We start from the raw sequence: 16759 nt of genomic DNA on the forward strand, positions 1-16759 counted from the left end.
CACAGTGGGGATGTGGGGGAATTCAGAGAGCTGAGGCTTGGGAGGTATGCACAAGTTTAAATTGTTGTACAGGGTCTTGTGTGTCATGCTAAGGAGTTTGGGTTTTATTTTAAAGACAATGGGGAGGGACGCCTGGGTGGCTCAGTCGGTTGGGCGGCCGACTTCGGCTCAGGTCATGATCTCGCTGTCCGTGAGTTCGAGCCCCGCGTCGGGCTCTGTGCTGACAGCTCAGAGACTGGAGCCTGTTTCAGATTCTGTGTCTCCCTCTCTCTGACCCTCCCTCGTTCATGCTCTGTCTCTCTCTGTCTCAAAAATAAATAAAACGTTAAAAAAAATTAAAAAAAAAGACAATGGGGAGCTATTGAGGCATTATGAACAAATAAGTGATGTGATCAGATTTTAACCTGATTGAGCTGTTGATAATCACATATAAATGAGTCGATTTAACAAATTGAGGTAGGCTGTATTGGGATGGAATTATCTAGGCCCTTGTCAAAGTGTAGTCCCAGCAGTACTGGCATCTGGAGAGCTGTTTAAAAAGTACAATCTTGGGGGGCGCCTGGGTGGCTCACTCGGTTAAGCATCCAACTTTGGCTCAGGTCCTGATTTTGAGATTCATGAGTTCGAGCCCTGCATTGGGCTCTGTGCTGATAGCTCAGAGCCTGGAACTTGCTTTGGATTCTGTGTCTCCCTCTCTCTGTCTGCCTCTCCCCTGCTCACGCTCTGTCTCTCTCTCTCAAAAATGAATAAACTTAAAAAAATTTTTTTAAAAAGTACAATCTTGGGACCTAAGTCAGCATTTCAACAAGATCTCTAGGCATATTCAAGTTTATTAAGCACTGATTTAGATAGATGTGATGATGGTCAGGCTTTACACAGCTGGTATGAAGAAGAAAGGGCAGATTGTAAGAGATATTATGGAGTACTTTCTTCTTTCTGTTGGAATACTCTTCTCAATATTCCTTCTTGCCAAATACACTCCAGGTACCCCCTAATCATCCTTTACCTTTCAGCTTAAATGGAACTTCTCACTCCCAATATACATGATTGCCACCCTTGCCATATACTTGCGTAGCCCTGTACTTACCTTGTCATTTTTCATATTTTTGTTGTAATTATTTATTTAATTACCTGTTTCTCTCTCCTGACAGCACCATTGAGAGCAGGGGCTGTCTTTTTATGCTGGCTGACACATAATAGGCACCCAGTAAATATTTGTGGTTTGATTGAATGAATTCATCATGTATAGTAGAAGATGGATTTGGGTGTATTGGGGGATACATATATTAGTAATAATAGTAAATTTAAAATATCACTGACAAGTTTGAGGCACTGTTCTAAGTGGTGCGTGTGTGTGTGTGTGTGTGTGTGTGTGTGTGTGATTTGATCCTCTCAGCAGTGCCATAAAGTAGATACTTTTAATGTCCTTATTTTACAGATGAGAAAACTGAGACACAGGGAGGATAAGTAATTTAAGGTTACACAGTAAATGGGAATCAAGATTTAACATTTTTTTACCGTTTGTTTATTTTTGAGAGACAGAGAGAGAGAGACAGAGCATGAGCAGGAGAGGGGCAGAGAGAAAGGGAGGCACAGAATCCGAAGCAGGCTCCTGGCTCTGAGCTGTCAGCACAGAGCCCAACACGGGGCTCGAACTCACAAACTGAGAGATCAGGACGTGAGCTGAAGTCAGAGGCTTAACCAACTGAGCCACCCAGGCGCCCCAGTGTGAATCAAGATTTAAACCAGACAGTCTGGTACCGCTCTGCTATGTCTAGTTTTGGGCAAAATAGCTTCCTGGCACTTTTTATGAATTTCTATGTATTACTTAATTTTGATAACACTCATGTGAGGAAAGGCATTATTATCCTGTTTTACAGATGCGGAAGCAAGGGCTTAAAAAGTTATACTGCTTATGTAAAGACACACACAGATAGTAAGTGATGGAGCTAATCCTGTAGTTTTACCAGTAATGATGATGCCTCCATGTGGAGTCTAAAATACCCGTGGGATATGAGTCTTAAGGTACTGAGAGGTAGGGTGCCTACCATTTAGGTCCTGGGTAGGGGGAGGATTTAGCAATTCCATCTGCTGTGGTAGCATTAGCATTTCAAGTCTGAAGGGATAAGGGAGATCTGAGGCCTAGCAATTCCAGCCAGCCTCATGACTGACCAGATGGAACTTTGAACTCAGGAGGTTAAGAATCTTAGCTTCTACAATAAGCTGTAACTTAGGGGACTAAGGAATAGTTATTGCTTTTTCTTATAGCCTCAGAAACAGACAGCTTAGAAATACTGAATGTCAGTACTGGAAGGAACCAGTTCTAACTTTCCACAGTCCACTATTACCCACCTCCCTCATTTTATAATGAGGAAACCGAAGAAGAGAGTAATTAGGTAACTTGCCAACGCACAATAAAACTATTAGACACAGCCAGGAATAGAGGACAGGGTCACGTTCTTGTATTCTTTGCCCCGTGCCTTATGACTTTCTAGTTTCCAGGTTTATCACCTCTTGTTTAAAACTGTTCTGCTGTTGTAGTTACTTCTTTACCACCGCGTGGTTCCGTTTGACTTTGACCCCCTGGAAATATTAACTTGTTTTTCCTTCTGTAGCCAGGCATATACTCACTCTGGCAAGTCGTCTGACTTTACCTCCATTAACAGTACTGCTATCAAATCACCCCTGGCAGGAGCACAACTGGCACATAAACTTCAAGTTGTTCTTGGAGTGCAGATGAGATTCTTGTGAGCTATTCATACACCTGGTCCATTTTCGTAAAGCTTGGAGGCCATAGGCACAAATGTAGTTTGTCTAACTTTCTTTTTTTTTTTTTTTTTTTTTTTGAAGTTGCAAACTTCTCACCTAAATGTTAAGAGTGCTTATTATAGATGATCATGTGCAGCGGTCTTACTCCAGCCCTTGCTATAGGTGTATCTCTTAAGGCACAGAATGGTAAAATGCAACTCGATTGTAAACAACTTTGTAACTAGTATTTACACCTATACCTCATGCCTTATACAGTCCTACTCAGTTAACAGATCTTCAGTTCCCAAATGTAGTAATAGCTACTGTTTTATTTTTGTTTCACAGTCCTTGCAGAAAGGTGTAGTGAGGCTACAATTTACAAAGGAAGTCTACTTTAGTTAAAACCTACACTAAACAAACAAACAAACAAACAAACAAACAAACAAACACAAAGTCACAGCTGGGGCTCCTGGCTGGCTCATTTGGTGGAACACATGATTCTTGATCTCAGAGTCGTGAGTTTGAGCCCCACGTTGGGTGTAGAGAGTACGTAAATAAATCTTTAAAAAAAAAAAGTTACAACTAAAGTAACATTTAGTTTAGCCTGCAAAAGCAATATATTTTACTTGTGCTTATTCTTTTATTCCCACCCTTTTTTTAAAATAATTTTTTTAATGTTTACTTATTTTTGAGAGAGAGTGTGAGTGAGGGAGTGGCAGAGAGAGAGGGAGACACAGGATCTGAAGCAGGCTCCAGACTCCTAGCTGTCAGCAGAGAGCCCCATGTGGAGCTTGAACCCACGAACTGCAAGATCATGACCTGAGCCGAGGTCGGGCACCCAACTGACTAAGCCACCTAGGTGCCCCCCAACCCCTGTCTTCCTTAACAGACATTTTCTTCCATGTTTTAACACTACCATGAGGGCAGTCATCTTCATTTGCTTAATAACTGATTATGTAGAAAACATGTACAGGACCACCAATAATCTAGTAATTTGCTGATCACTGAAATATTTTGTTTTATTTTTTAATGTTTATTTTTGAAAGAGAGACAGTACGAGTGGGGGAGAGGGAGAGAGAGAGGGAGACACAGAATCCGAAGCAGGTTCCAGGCTCTGAGTTGTCAGCACAGAGCCTGACGCGGGGCTCGAACTCACAAACGGTGAGATCATGACCTGAGCCAAGGGCTTAACCGACTGAGCCACCCAGGTGCCCCTGATCACTGAAATATTTTAAGTGTTGGGCTCTACTCTTTTGGCCTTGATTTGTTCCTAAAAGCTTCATTATGATGCAGATCATAATGGATTATGGTTGATGCAGATCAAGCAATGGAAAGTGGATTATATACTCCTACAGAGATAATATTATAATTAAGGATTAAAACCCTATTAAGGACTCACCACAAATCAGTCAGAGCTGTGGGCAGTGGTATAACTAAGCCCCTGTGAATATAAAGTAATATTCTAAAAATATATCGAACACATTGATTATGCAGGTTACCCTCAGAGTACTGTAAGGTATACATACAATATATAAAATCTGACCATTTCTTAAGCCCTTAATGTATGCCAGACACTGTGGGCAAATTGAAGCTGGCTAAGCCCTTGAAAAACGTGGACTCTAATGAGGGACAACACAACGTACACAGTAACTTTAATGTGAGGAAGGCTGAAAATAGTGATGTGACCAGTGATGTGACCCAACACTAGAGGAAAGGGAGATTGCTTTTTCTAGGTTAGATTCCATGGCAGATGTATCATTTGAGCAGAACTTGAAGAATTTGCCTATGAGGGTGATAGAAGTGAAGGCAGAATGAATGCATTTCAATTTGAGAAAATGGCATGAGCAAAGGCATGAGGTGGGAAAGGACCTCATCATAATGACATAAGTAAGAGCTACTGTTTATTAATTACTTAGCGTATGCACACTTTTTAAATCCTTGCATCAATGGTGTGAGGTATTATTATTATTTGTGCTATACAGATTGGGAAACTAGAGGGAGAGGGAGGCTAACTAAGGGGTAGAGTCAGTATTCTCACCAGGTCTGTTTAATTCCCAAACCAGTACTCGTAGTGCTGGTCTTCACATCCAGGAAACAGTGGGCAACACAGCTTTTGTAGGGATGGCGTATGTACAGGGATATGGAGCGGAAGACCATCTGGAAAGGATTTATAGAGGGTTTTTAGGAGGCAATGAAAATGGATAGGGATGGACAGATAACAGGCTTGGAAGAATTGGCAATGGATTGTTCTGGGGACTAGGGAAAAGGGGAGAAATCAAAGATGACTGAGGTTTCTATTTGGTTGACTGAAGTAATAGAGGTGGAAAAGTGAGAAGAAACTCGTTTGGAGGGTTGAGGGGAGGAGGAACAATGGAGCAATCATTTTGATTTGGGATGTGTTGCATCTGAAATACAGATGAGAGTGGCTCAATCGGTTAAGCGTCTGACTCGACTTCAGCTCAGGTCATGATCTCATGGTTTGTGGGTTTGGGCCCCACCTTGGGCTCTGCACTGACAGTGCGGAGCCTGCTTGGGATTCTCTCTTTCCTTCTCTGTCTCTCTGCCCCTCCCCTGCTCGATATCTCTCTCTCTCTCTCTCTCAAATTAATAAACTTAAAAAAATTTATAAAAAAATAAATAAAATACAGATGAAAGATACCCTCGGAAATTTAGGCAGCAAATGTAACTTCTCATTCTGTTAAAAAGTTTGGATTGAAAGGAAGACCAGACGACAATGACTGGAGGTTGCTGACAACTAAGGCTTTATCAGAATCAACACCCTGACCTCAGAGGGCCTGTCGCTCTTGCATGTCATCAACCTTCTATGTCGTGGCATCACTCATTGCTTCACTCCATATTCCCTCTGTGGCCTTTACACAGCTTCCTTTACTTCCCCCGCTGCTGTTCTCTCTTCTTGTTGCATCTGATCTCTACCTGCCCTGTGATCGCTAATCCTTTGACACCTCTGCGTTCACCTGGTCCAACAGTCCCCTTCTCTTTTCACTTGCCTTTCTCTCTAGCGTACACATCCAGGTCAGTATGTGAGTTCTGCCTTCGCTGGCATCTTACAATACCTCTTCCCCTAGACATTACCGTCTTCTCCATTCCACATCCAAAAGATCATTCTCTTAACCGGTGAAGGTCCTAAGGGCCAATGAACCAGTAATACTAATTTTAATATGAAAACCATCAGCTCTAGAAAAATTATCCTGGATGATGGGAATTAACACTGAAAGAGTCCCTGGTCCATAAAGGGGACCAAAGCAGGCATATCTCATCGGGCTTACTTTGTGCCTGAAATCTCTGGTACTCTTACTGGGTAACCTACCCTAGGAGTGAGCAAAGCAGGTAAGTTAGGCCACCTTTATTCTCATTTTGTCTTATTTCCAAACTTCTGAAGTATGCAGAGAAGAGGGAGCTGGTAGAGGAACCTAAAGAGGGAGCAGCTTCTGAGGTCCCTTAAGGTGGCATCCTGTCTCTTCCCAAAACCAGATGGGTGAGTAAAAACCCACTTTAGATAGGAACTTGGAGGCAGCACTAGTCTTGATTGGAAGCTTTGGCTCCCTCTAAACCTACACCGTGTAGCTCCTGACTAGCCTCAGGTAAGCAGCTCATTTACAATTGGCGCCTGTGTTGTCTCTGCAGCTGAAGGCCCTTGGACCTTCATGTACATAGCATAGGGAGCCAGCAGAGGGAGTTGTGGTCCCAGAACTTTCTTCAGAGATCCTAGTTTCTGATTTTGTAAGAGATCTTCCCTGGCACCATCCGAATCAAATCTCCCTTGCAATAAGAATTTAACTTGAGATATGCCTGAGTCTGGTGCCAGACCCCTGGTGTGAGCAGATGGGGAGGTTCTGCATAGCTGTTTAAACTTGAAAGCCATAAGGAACTCTTGATTTCAAGGAAACGCCTGTTTACAGATCCAAATCAAGCAACTCTTGAGAAATGGGAGTGCCTTCTTGACCTCGATCCTTATTGATCTTGGTATCAGCACCTCCAGTGACGTGTCCTCAGGGGCGGGAGAAAATTAACAAGTGCCTTACACACAGGGAAAGAGAGGAAGCCTGACTCTTGCCGTGGAAAGCGTCCACTGGGGAGGCGGGGGTTGAGTGTTTGGGTAGCATTAAACAGTGAGTGTCCTGTGGGAAGTTCAGTGCCTGGGTGCAGAATTTTGCATCAGCTCTGATTTTGAATCAAAAGCAGAAGGTTTGAAGGGGGCCAGTAAGGGACTTGTCAGGCAGTTGACTAATGATCTTAATTTGAATAGAAAGCCTCTTTTGAAAGAGGATGCAGCTTCTGCTAGATATTGTGAATTTCTGAATCACTAGGCTTGGTTCTGCTTTGGGGCACTCAAAAAACCCTGGCATTTCCAAACCAGCTTTCCCTTTTGCTTCAGGACATAGATTACCCAAGCCTGCACTATGGAGAAGTGGGACGGTAATGAGGGCACCTCAGCTTTTCACGTGCCTGAGTGGATGGTGAGTTCTTTGGTCGCTTTGCTTTTCCTCCTGTTTCTTGGTAATGAGGCAACCATTTCTGACCAGTGACGAAGATCACCTGTGACAAGTCCCTACCAAGATGTGTGGGTGGGAGAGCAATTATTACTCTAATTTCTGATTAGCTCCTGTGTCTTGGGTCCCCCCTGTTTCTTAATTGCAAGTGAAACTGGGAAGGGTCTGGGAGCTGCCTGGCCAGAGTCAGCTACTGCCTGGTTGTCTGTGCTGGGCTACTGCTCCTGGTATACTGCATGGATTGTGTTGCCCTGTGAGTGCTTTGCACTCTGTGTGCAAGCTAATGCTTAGTTTATTTCTCAAGGGGGTAGAGAAAAAGAATAGTGAGGGGGGAAAAACAGAACTTGTAGAAATGGTGGTCTCTCAAGTCTCTGAAAAGATGTAAGATATTTCTTCCCTAACTGCCCATTTTTTCCCTCCAGTCAAAACATTTCCCCAAACACTCTATGTATATTTCTGAAGGGCAGTCACTATAGCTCTCTTGGTACTGTTCTTCAAAATGCCATATTTGCCCGGTAGATAATTTTACTGTAATTTAAATATAAGGACTTATTTTTTGATAAGAACTAGTACATAACACCTAGTATTTTAGGCCCAATTTCAACTTTTGATTTAAAAACAGCAACCATCCTCATGTTCCTAACTGGTCTCTTCTAGGTTTAGCCTGATTTGTTACAGTCTATACCAGCAGTATGTTTGTTTATATCTATATCTATATCTATATCTATATCTATATCTATATCTATATCTATATCTGTATCTATATCTATATCATCTATCTATATATATAATTTCCCTACGGAAAACTAGTTAGAATATATATATAACATACCCTAAGTTCTTTTCAGTGTTTATGGAATTATGGACTTAAAGAAATAACCATCAGTAATGAGACTGAGTATATAGTAAGACTGACAAAGGCCCTGGAGAGCCTGCATTTCAACTCTCGTTGTCACAACTCTTGTTTATTTTTTGTGTTGGGGTTAGTGCTGTTGCGGTTTTTTTTTTTTTTTTTTTTAAAGTTTATTTATTTTGAGGGTGGGAGGCAGAGAGAGAGGGAGAGAGAGAATATCAAGCAGGCTCAGCACTGTCAGTGTAGAGTCCAACACGGGGCTCTATCCCATGAACCATGAGATTGAACCTGAGCTGAAATCAAGAGTTGGACGCTTAACCGACTAAGCCACCCAGGCGCGTCTTGCTGTTGTTGTTCTTAATGTTGTTTCAGAACCTTGTGCTCAGTGTTAGAATGTTTAACGGAAAGAAATCCTACCCATTCACAGGCTTACATCAAATAATGTAGTGTTTTAACATTGATGGAAAGGATTCACATAATAATTCTAGTTGGATTTTAAGTTTGTATTTGAATCTCCAGCCACTTGCCAATAATAAGAAAGTGGAGCAAGAATTTTGGTTTTCTTTGGGGAAGGGCCACATTAAGATATTAAACTTTGGTACTTCTATAAAGGAATATTACAGAAGAGTTCGATAAACATTAGTGCATCAACTCAGAATCAATAAATGTTTTACAGTTACTATATTGAGGGTTAGCGTATAACTCTTATTCTCGTAATAGTCCTCACTCTTATCTGCTCAGTACATCCTCTCCAAAGGAGCTCCTACCAAACCTTTACCTCTTTTTATTTATGGGAACAAGAAAACTGTTCTCAAAGAGTTAGTGACTATTGCTTTAAGGGATTTGATCTAGGACTGTCCAACGTTTAGAAGACATTCTTTAATAAAGCACAACTCTGCTTTGTTTTCAATACAGCATTTCTCATTTCTTGGCCCTTCTCTCTCAAAAACCAGGAAAATACCTTTGACCAGCAAAAATGTTTTAACAACAGCAAGAAAGAGTAAGGAGGGGCTTGTCAGTTTTTCATCTATCTTTTCCTTTCCAAAGATTAACCTCTTGAGGCTTTCTTTCAGATACCACATAAGTCATTAATTCCTGACCTAGTCTGGAAGTAGTACTTCATTAGGCTGCCACTGATAGCCACTTAGCCAGCAAGGTGAGCCACTGAGCATCCTCTAGTGTATATTGCCTATAGACCTTGCCTATGAAATATTAGAGTGCTTTTTAATCCCCAAGAGCAAACCCTGGAGCCATCTCCCATGTTGGGTCCAAATTTCAATTTAAGAAGGCTTTAACCAAATGTCTGACTCATGTTCCAGTTTATATATTAATGTAGTGAAATTTCCACTGAGACCGTCCTTGACTCCAAAGGAAACATTACAAGGCTCTCAAACCTTCTTTCAGGAGGAAAATTTAGCAGAGGAGGCGCATCATAACGTGTCCTCCTTTATTAATGATCACCAGCAATAAGGGACTCGCATACCCCTCAGAGAACAGGACTCAGACCACAGCCGCTGACAGTACTCACATCTCTGACTCCCAGCAGGGGAATAAGCCAGGATGAAGTTCGAAGAACCCCCATCTTGATAATTGATGAGGTAGACCTTCAAGTTAACATTGTATCAGTCCCTGGAAAACTTCTGGAGCCTTTGCTCCTCAGCTGCTTCCATGTGAAAGATTTTTTAGCCTTGTTCAGGAATTTTACTGCTAGAAGGTTGGGGAACGTATCCTTTTAAAGACTCTTGTTAATGTTTTTACTTCCCTTGAGAAATCTTTATGGTCTCGGCTGGTAGGTGAAATACCTCCTTTTATGTGTATGGAGATCAGCAGTAACCTTTTTGTTAAGTTTTTACATTTTAATGTTTCCTCCTCCCATCTAAACTGTCTGTAGTACTTGGTACTTTTCCATGGGAAATCTGATTGACTTTCTTGAGTACCCAGCCAGCTGGCTACCCGATTTTCTTTGGGCTAGAAATATTCTCTGTTATAGGTGAAGAATCCGTTCAGGCAGCTCATTTGGCTTGGAAGAGAGAGATGTGTCTAAGAATGCTTGAACCATGTGTACGAAAGTGGAACGAAAACCTCTAAGGCACCTGTTGGTAGAGGTAGCTTGACTATAACTGTGGGTCAGGATTGACACTTAAAGGCAGAGATCCATTTGAGAAACCGATGAAAACTATGGCCCTCTCCCCAGGAAAATGTACACACACACAAAATTTTGCATTGTGTGTTGGGGGTGGTGGTCTAGACATCCATGGACTCTAGGTGAAGAGCTTTTGACCTAACAGAATAGAGATGCTAATATTTTGTAACTATGTATCATTATGTGGTCTCCAAAACCCTCTTATGTACTTTTTTTTCCCTCAGTGCACATTTGACGTAGGCAAAGTAGACATTATTGTTCCCATTTTACAAATGAGGATTATTACCACCAGTGTTAAGTGCTGAAATGGTAAGAAATGGAGATAGAACCACTGATGATCATCCTTTGTAATACTGCCTTATGTATTTGAAAAGGAATTGTTTTCCCTTGGCCTGATCCTCTTTAGGGTAAATAGATCTTCTGTCTTCCCCATGAGTCCTATTTTTCCTAATGTATTAACCATCTATTCTTAATAGCCTTAAATTGTGAAAATCAGAATTAGACCCAGTTCTCTTTATATCCTGTGTTGGGTATAAAGAAAGGATCACCTCATACTATTCTGTGACCTTTCAAGTAACCTTTTCTTTTATGCCTATGAATATGCCTCCATGGTTTAGTCACAGAATAAAATGGTTGGCCTAGGAGAGAAAGTCAAGAACATTAGGGCTGCTTTATTCATGCTTGGAGAAAGTGTTAGGGCAATGGTTCTTGAAGTGTAGTCCCAGAGCAGCAGCATTAAATCACCTGGAAACTTGCTGGAAATGCAGAATCTTTGGCCCCACCCAGATTTACTAAATCGGAAACTCTGGCGATGGGGCTTAGCAGTGCCCTTTAATAAGCCCTGTGGGTAATTGTGATGCACCTAACGTTTGAGAACTACTTTGTTAGATAAACTTGTTAAGTGGTAAGGCTTTTCCTGTCAGTAATAGTGTCCTAAAATGTCTTCTAGTTGGATTTAGCATAGATCTGCAGCTACCTCTGGCTCAGGTCTAGTCAGTTAAGTAATGGACCAACAAATTCCCTTTCACCTGAGTGAGGAAAATCCAGAACCAGCTGAGAGTGTACTAGGAAGAGCAGAAGTTTAGGGATTCATCATGTAAGCAGAAAAAGACTAGTCTGTCTTATCTGCTGAAATTATGAGTGAGAGATCGGGATTGTCATGGGTGATGGTGAACATCATATTTGAGTTCAGTTAATTTCTCTTTCAACTTTTGGTAGTAACACTGGGCAAAGTTGTCAATTAAATGGCTGTTAGATTTCATATTCAATGGCTATGATCAGCCATCTCAGAACTGTGGTCTGATCAGAGCTCCCAAGATCATGTGGGATATAATTTCTGAGACCCAATCTAATAAGAAAGTAAGTTTAAAGCGTCATTTGAAATAAAATAAATTTAAAGATAAATCAAGAGGAATGGGGTGGAGCTAGTACACCTAGGATTAGGACCAGGGGAATTTTTGATCTTCTGATTAATATCATAAGGTGTGGTGTAGTAGGAAGAACTTTGGCTCTGTCATAAACACAGGCTCCCGTTCCAGTCCCATCACTGACTTGCTGTGAGACCTCCAGCAGATCATTTGTTCTCTCAGGGCTGCACTTCCCTAATTTGTCAAATGGGAATAATGATGTCAACTTTGTAAGATTCTTATGCTGCTTGATAGAAGTAACAAATACGCAGGGCTATGTACATTTTGTAGGAACTTAATAAATATATGCCCTTCTCTCTTTATTCCATCCTTCCAGAGACCTTTTCTCTCAAAATAAAGATTATCCTAAAAAAAGAATCTACCATTTTACGTTCTTTCTTGTGCTCAATAAGCAGTCTCTTTTTTTAAGGAAGAATTCAGATCACATTCCCACCCGTCTCTGTAACATACAGTTGAATGTGGCTTTCCTATTTAGTGGGTCCCTTTCAGAAATCAACAAATAGTGTGATTCTTGCCCCTTTCATTTGACTCTTTATTTGGTATGTAACAAGGTCACTGTGATTCTGGGAACTCTGAGGAAATAGGAAATTCTCCTTTGTAGTCACACTTCCCATGAAACACACAGTTTTTTGAAAAACTGAAAAAAGCACCACCTAACCAGCAACAATCTTGAGTTGGGACTAGAAACCGTAGGTCAAAACCTGTATAAAAGATGCACAATTAAGAGTAAAGCAACGGTCTGAGAAAGTTGATTTCCTTGGTGTCATAGCTGAAAGCAGTGTCCTCAGTCTGACAAACCCAAGGATACCGGGTGTAGAGTAGAGGCTGCCTCAGCATTTGGCCCCATTTCTTCCCTTACCTTCTTAATAAATTCCCTCATTGTTTTAGTGGCTCTGTAGTTAATTTTTTTCTAATGAGACTAGGTTAACCAAAATCATCTGACACGGAAAAGGAGGAGGTAAGGTTAAAAAGGAACCTAATTAGCAAGTTAATTATAGTAGGCAAAAAAGTGCACTGGTTATATAAATAAGCTATTGTTATGTGCATGCAAGTTGGGCCTTGTCAGGGGACTTGTTAAGGTTTAGAGGTCAGAGGATCCGTGTAATTAGGTGTTTAGGAGAAAAATAAAATAAAAGCAAAACAGCTCCGAGAATTAGGAATGGTTGATGAGCCACTAACAGAAATGCCTTATTAAATTGGGCTCTACTGCTGGAGGGGTTGTTGGAGCTGCCTCAGGGATTCCAGGGAAGGGTACCCCCCCCCCCAAAAAAAAAAAAGCTAGTTGGAACCAGAGCCAACAGAATTGCTGATGAGGAAAGTTTAAAGGCCTACCCACAAGGGTCCCTGGACCGGAGAGGTGGCAGTAGGGCTGGTAATGTCACTATGCTGAGCAACAAGAAGAAATACATTGTCAATGGCAACTCTGGGATTAAAGCCCAGGTGAGACTAAGCTCCTATTTAGCAGGCTTGCTGCTGCCATAGCCATTATTGTAAAAGGCCAGCTGCTTTTTCCTTCCTTTGCTGCTTTCATCCCTGCTTCTGGCATAAGGTGAGCTGCTCCTCTCCCAACACTCTTTCCCTCCCTTGTTTATTGGAATTAGGCAGTTCTCTCTGAAATTGAAAAGGAAGGTTACCTTAAAGGACTCTGATTTCGGACGAGGTAGAAGAGTTAGGGGTTCAGAAGGTACCAGAGTCCTCTACCCGGGGTGGGTAGATTACTGTATCACAAGGTGAACTGTTGAGTGAAGAATGTAATGGCATTTACGGAGAATCGAGAATGGGGCACCGGGGATGACCTACTTAAGCCATGTGTTCTGGTTGTCAGAAAAAGATATATTTCTTGGGAAAAGAATACATCTCATTCTGTATAAGTGGTTAGTCCCTTTCTAATATTCTTCTGTCTTAAAATTGAGGTCAGTGTCTAATGAGTAAACAAGACTGAGGACCCTTTCTGAGTGGAGAATGCCAGCATAGCCTAGTCTTCTTTGGTGCCAAAAGACCTTCTTTGGTGCGGGAAGAATTACTGTAAATGGAGAAGACTATAGAGAAGACAGCTCTGCTTAGGGAAACTGGATTGAGAAGATGAGCAGCCAGATAGCTATGTGGTTTAGTGTTATTGGGGTAACGTGGTGTGCATCCACCCCCCCACCCCCCCACCCCACCCGTGATCCTACAAATCTAGAGAAGCAGAGTGGCCGGCCCCCTCTAGTGGTGTGTGGGTGGGAGGGGGTTGTTAACATATCTGAGACAGGGTTCATCTGTTACTTTCTTAAAAGGAGGCACTGCTGAAGTCAGTGACTCATCCTGGCCTCTGGAAAGTCAATTACTGCTCCTTTTCCTAGATGGGCCTCTGGGAGAAAAAAAAAAAAAAAAGGAAAGAAAAAGAAAAATGACACCATAGTCTTGAACAAGGGTGGTGCAATGAAAGCCAGAGTTTTCAGCCTGACTGCTATCCCCCTCCCCATCTTTTCATCCACCTTCCCCTGCCCAGCTTTTTTTTTTTGTGCTAAAAATTCTTTTACCTTTAGATTTGGCTTAGGCTTACATTTACTTAATATCCAACCAAGTACAGACAGTGAAGTTAGAATAGGCTACTTCAGGTTCATTGTTTTAGCATGTGATTACCTACCGTGTGTCAGGTATTTGTGCCTACAAATCTATAGCCTCCAGGATACAGATAGATAGTTCTATTCAGTGTGGTAAGTGCCGGACTAGGAGGAGTACAGGGAAGTTCACGTATATCCCACGGGAGTGCATAGAAAGAGCACTTTATCTTTTTGCGATAAATTGCTACTTTAGCAAAATGATGAATTTTGCCATTTTTCACCTTGCAAAGAGCTTCTGATCCAATGAATTTTCCTATTACTAAAAACAATTTGCAAACTCTAAGGTACTAACACAAGCTTCATTTGTTGGTATAGCTATGAAAATGGTATGAATTTCCCTAAAATAGGCATGCTAAGCTAATTCAGTGTGGCATTAGTGTCCTTGTCTCACTATTCAGATAACCCAATAGTTGCCTCTAACTGCAGGAAATACTAGCTGTCAGTCACTGCTTTCATTCTGGTATGCTGTGTCTGTGTCCTGCCCATCAAGGAACCATTTTTTTTTTTTAAGTTTATTTATTTATCTTGAGGGAGAGGGAGAGAACGGGGGAGGCGCAGAGAGAGAGGGAGACAGAGAAAATCCCAAGCATGCTCCGCACTGCCAGCACAGACCTGACATGGAGCTCAAACTCACAAACCGTGAGATCATAAACTGAGCCGAAACCAAGAGTTGGACTCTCTACTGATGGAGCCATCCAGGTGCCCCAGGGAACCATCTTTTTATGATGAAAGGTAGTTGTGAGATTGTTGATCCTTCCTGCCTCTATGCCACCTTGGATCCAGAATAATCCATGTAATTATACAAACATTCAACTAAGGATAAAGAAGAAAAGTTATTTATTGAATAAACTATATGAACTTTCATTTGTAAAGTGTTATAAAGTGTCGGCTGGAACCTCCAACAGTAGGCAAAAGGGATAAAATTGTAAGAAAATCATCAGTATTGGTCCAAAATGCAACCTCCAGAGTATTGCTGTCTATATACATTCAGTCCAGTCATCTACCTGTCTTCTACATCTGTTTTTTTTTTTTTGTTTGTTTGTTTGTTTTTTAAATTTTTTCAACGTTTTTTATTTATTTTTGGGACAGAGAGAGACAGAGCATGAACGGGGGAGGGTCAGAGAGAGAAAGGGAGACACAGAATCGGAAGCAGGCTCCAGGCTCCGAGCCATCAGCCCAGAGCCTGACGCGGGGCTCGAACCCACGGACCGCGAGATCGTGACCTGGCTGAAGTCGGACGCTTAACCGACTGCGCCACCCAGGCGCCCCTACATCTGTTATGTTATAATGAATAGATGATCAATCCTGTGGCTTGTAGGTATTCTATGACACCAAACATTAAAAATAATAAATTAATGTTTACTATACTTATTAGAATTGAAAAGCCAATTAATACATTTCTAGAAAGCTTTTAAAAAGCTAGAGTGCCTACCTGTAAGAGTTATAAGAACAGTGAACTACAGAGGTAGAAGTCAGGGGGTGGATTTATTGAATCTACTGCTGTGTTTAACAGCTTATGTGCATTGTTTCATTTAACCCTCTCTAAACCTTGTGAGGTAAGTACTTTTGTCTTTGCTGTATTTATGAGAAAATGAGTATCACAAAACACCTTGACCAACATCACATAGCTAATGACTGGTATAATCAGGATTTGAATGCAGCTTCAGAAGTTCTTAGTGGAGAGCCTTTTTTTTTTTTTTTTTTGTATTATACCATCCCATTTCCTGAGACTCTTAAAATCTGAAGTCACTTTGCCTTTCTGTACTTTGCAGTTTTCTCATCTAGATATATGAATATTAGGATAGATAGTCTCAAAGATTCTTTCCAGCTTTAATTTTCAGTGAAACTATAGAAAGGAATATGACTCAACTTTCTAAAAATTTATTTTAACCAGAACATTCCATTCTCTCTCTCTCTTTTTTTATTTTTGGTCACAATTTTATTTTAAAGGTGTATGGCCAGAGAGTTGATCAAAGATTTAAATTTGATAGAAACATAGTAGGTAAAGAATGAAAAATCATTCAGTCCAAAAAATCTTAACATTCCAAAAATGGGTTGGTACAATCAGGTCAACTGCAAAGGAAGGTAAGATCCTGTAATGCAAGCCTTGAACTGCTATCTCAAAATGAAGGTTGTTTTCTTTTATATAACTAGAGTTCTTTTTCTTAGCAGATCCAATTTGCTGACCAGAAACAAGAATTCAACAAACGTCCCACCAAAATTGGACGTCGCTCTCTGTCTCGTTCCATTTCTCAGTCATCTACTGACAGCTACAGCTCAGGTGAGTACTGAGCTGCTATGGACCCACCCGTGGAAGCTAATTAAGTATGATCAATGGGCCCTCCTGTCCATCCAAACCTGTGCTTTGGAATAAACACTTTGACTCTCAGTCAAAATTTAGACCAAAGTTCTGGATGGAATCTTGGGATTCCTCTTGAGGATTCAGGGTGGAGCCTAATGGAGGTCTCTTC

The 16759-nt window shown here is 41.3% G+C and overlaps 1 protein-coding gene across 7 annotated transcripts in view; it reads left to right on the forward strand.

Annotated features, from left to right (window-relative positions):
• Positions 1–16759, forward strand: part of AHCYL2 (adenosylhomocysteinase like 2) — a 166342-nt gene that overhangs the window by 106192 nt on the left and 43391 nt on the right. For 2 of the 7 annotated variants that reach the window (XM_042924300.1, XM_042924308.1), the window contains exons 1-2: positions 7155–7226; positions 16461–16569. In XM_042924300.1, the coding sequence (XP_042780234.1) occupies positions 7170–7226; positions 16461–16569 (166 nt within the window). In that variant the 5' untranslated portion in view covers positions 7155–7169. Of the gene's footprint in view, positions 1–7154; positions 7227–16457; positions 16570–16759 lie in introns of those variants that run through there. The other 5 variants (XM_042924258.1, XM_042924277.1, XM_042924266.1 and 2 more) reach the window with 3 other exon arrangements.

This window comes from Panthera leo, chromosome A2 (assembly GCF_018350215.1).
Source record: "Panthera leo isolate Ple1 chromosome A2, P.leo_Ple1_pat1.1, whole genome shotgun sequence".
Taxonomy (NCBI): domain Eukaryota; kingdom Metazoa; phylum Chordata; class Mammalia; order Carnivora; family Felidae; genus Panthera; species Panthera leo.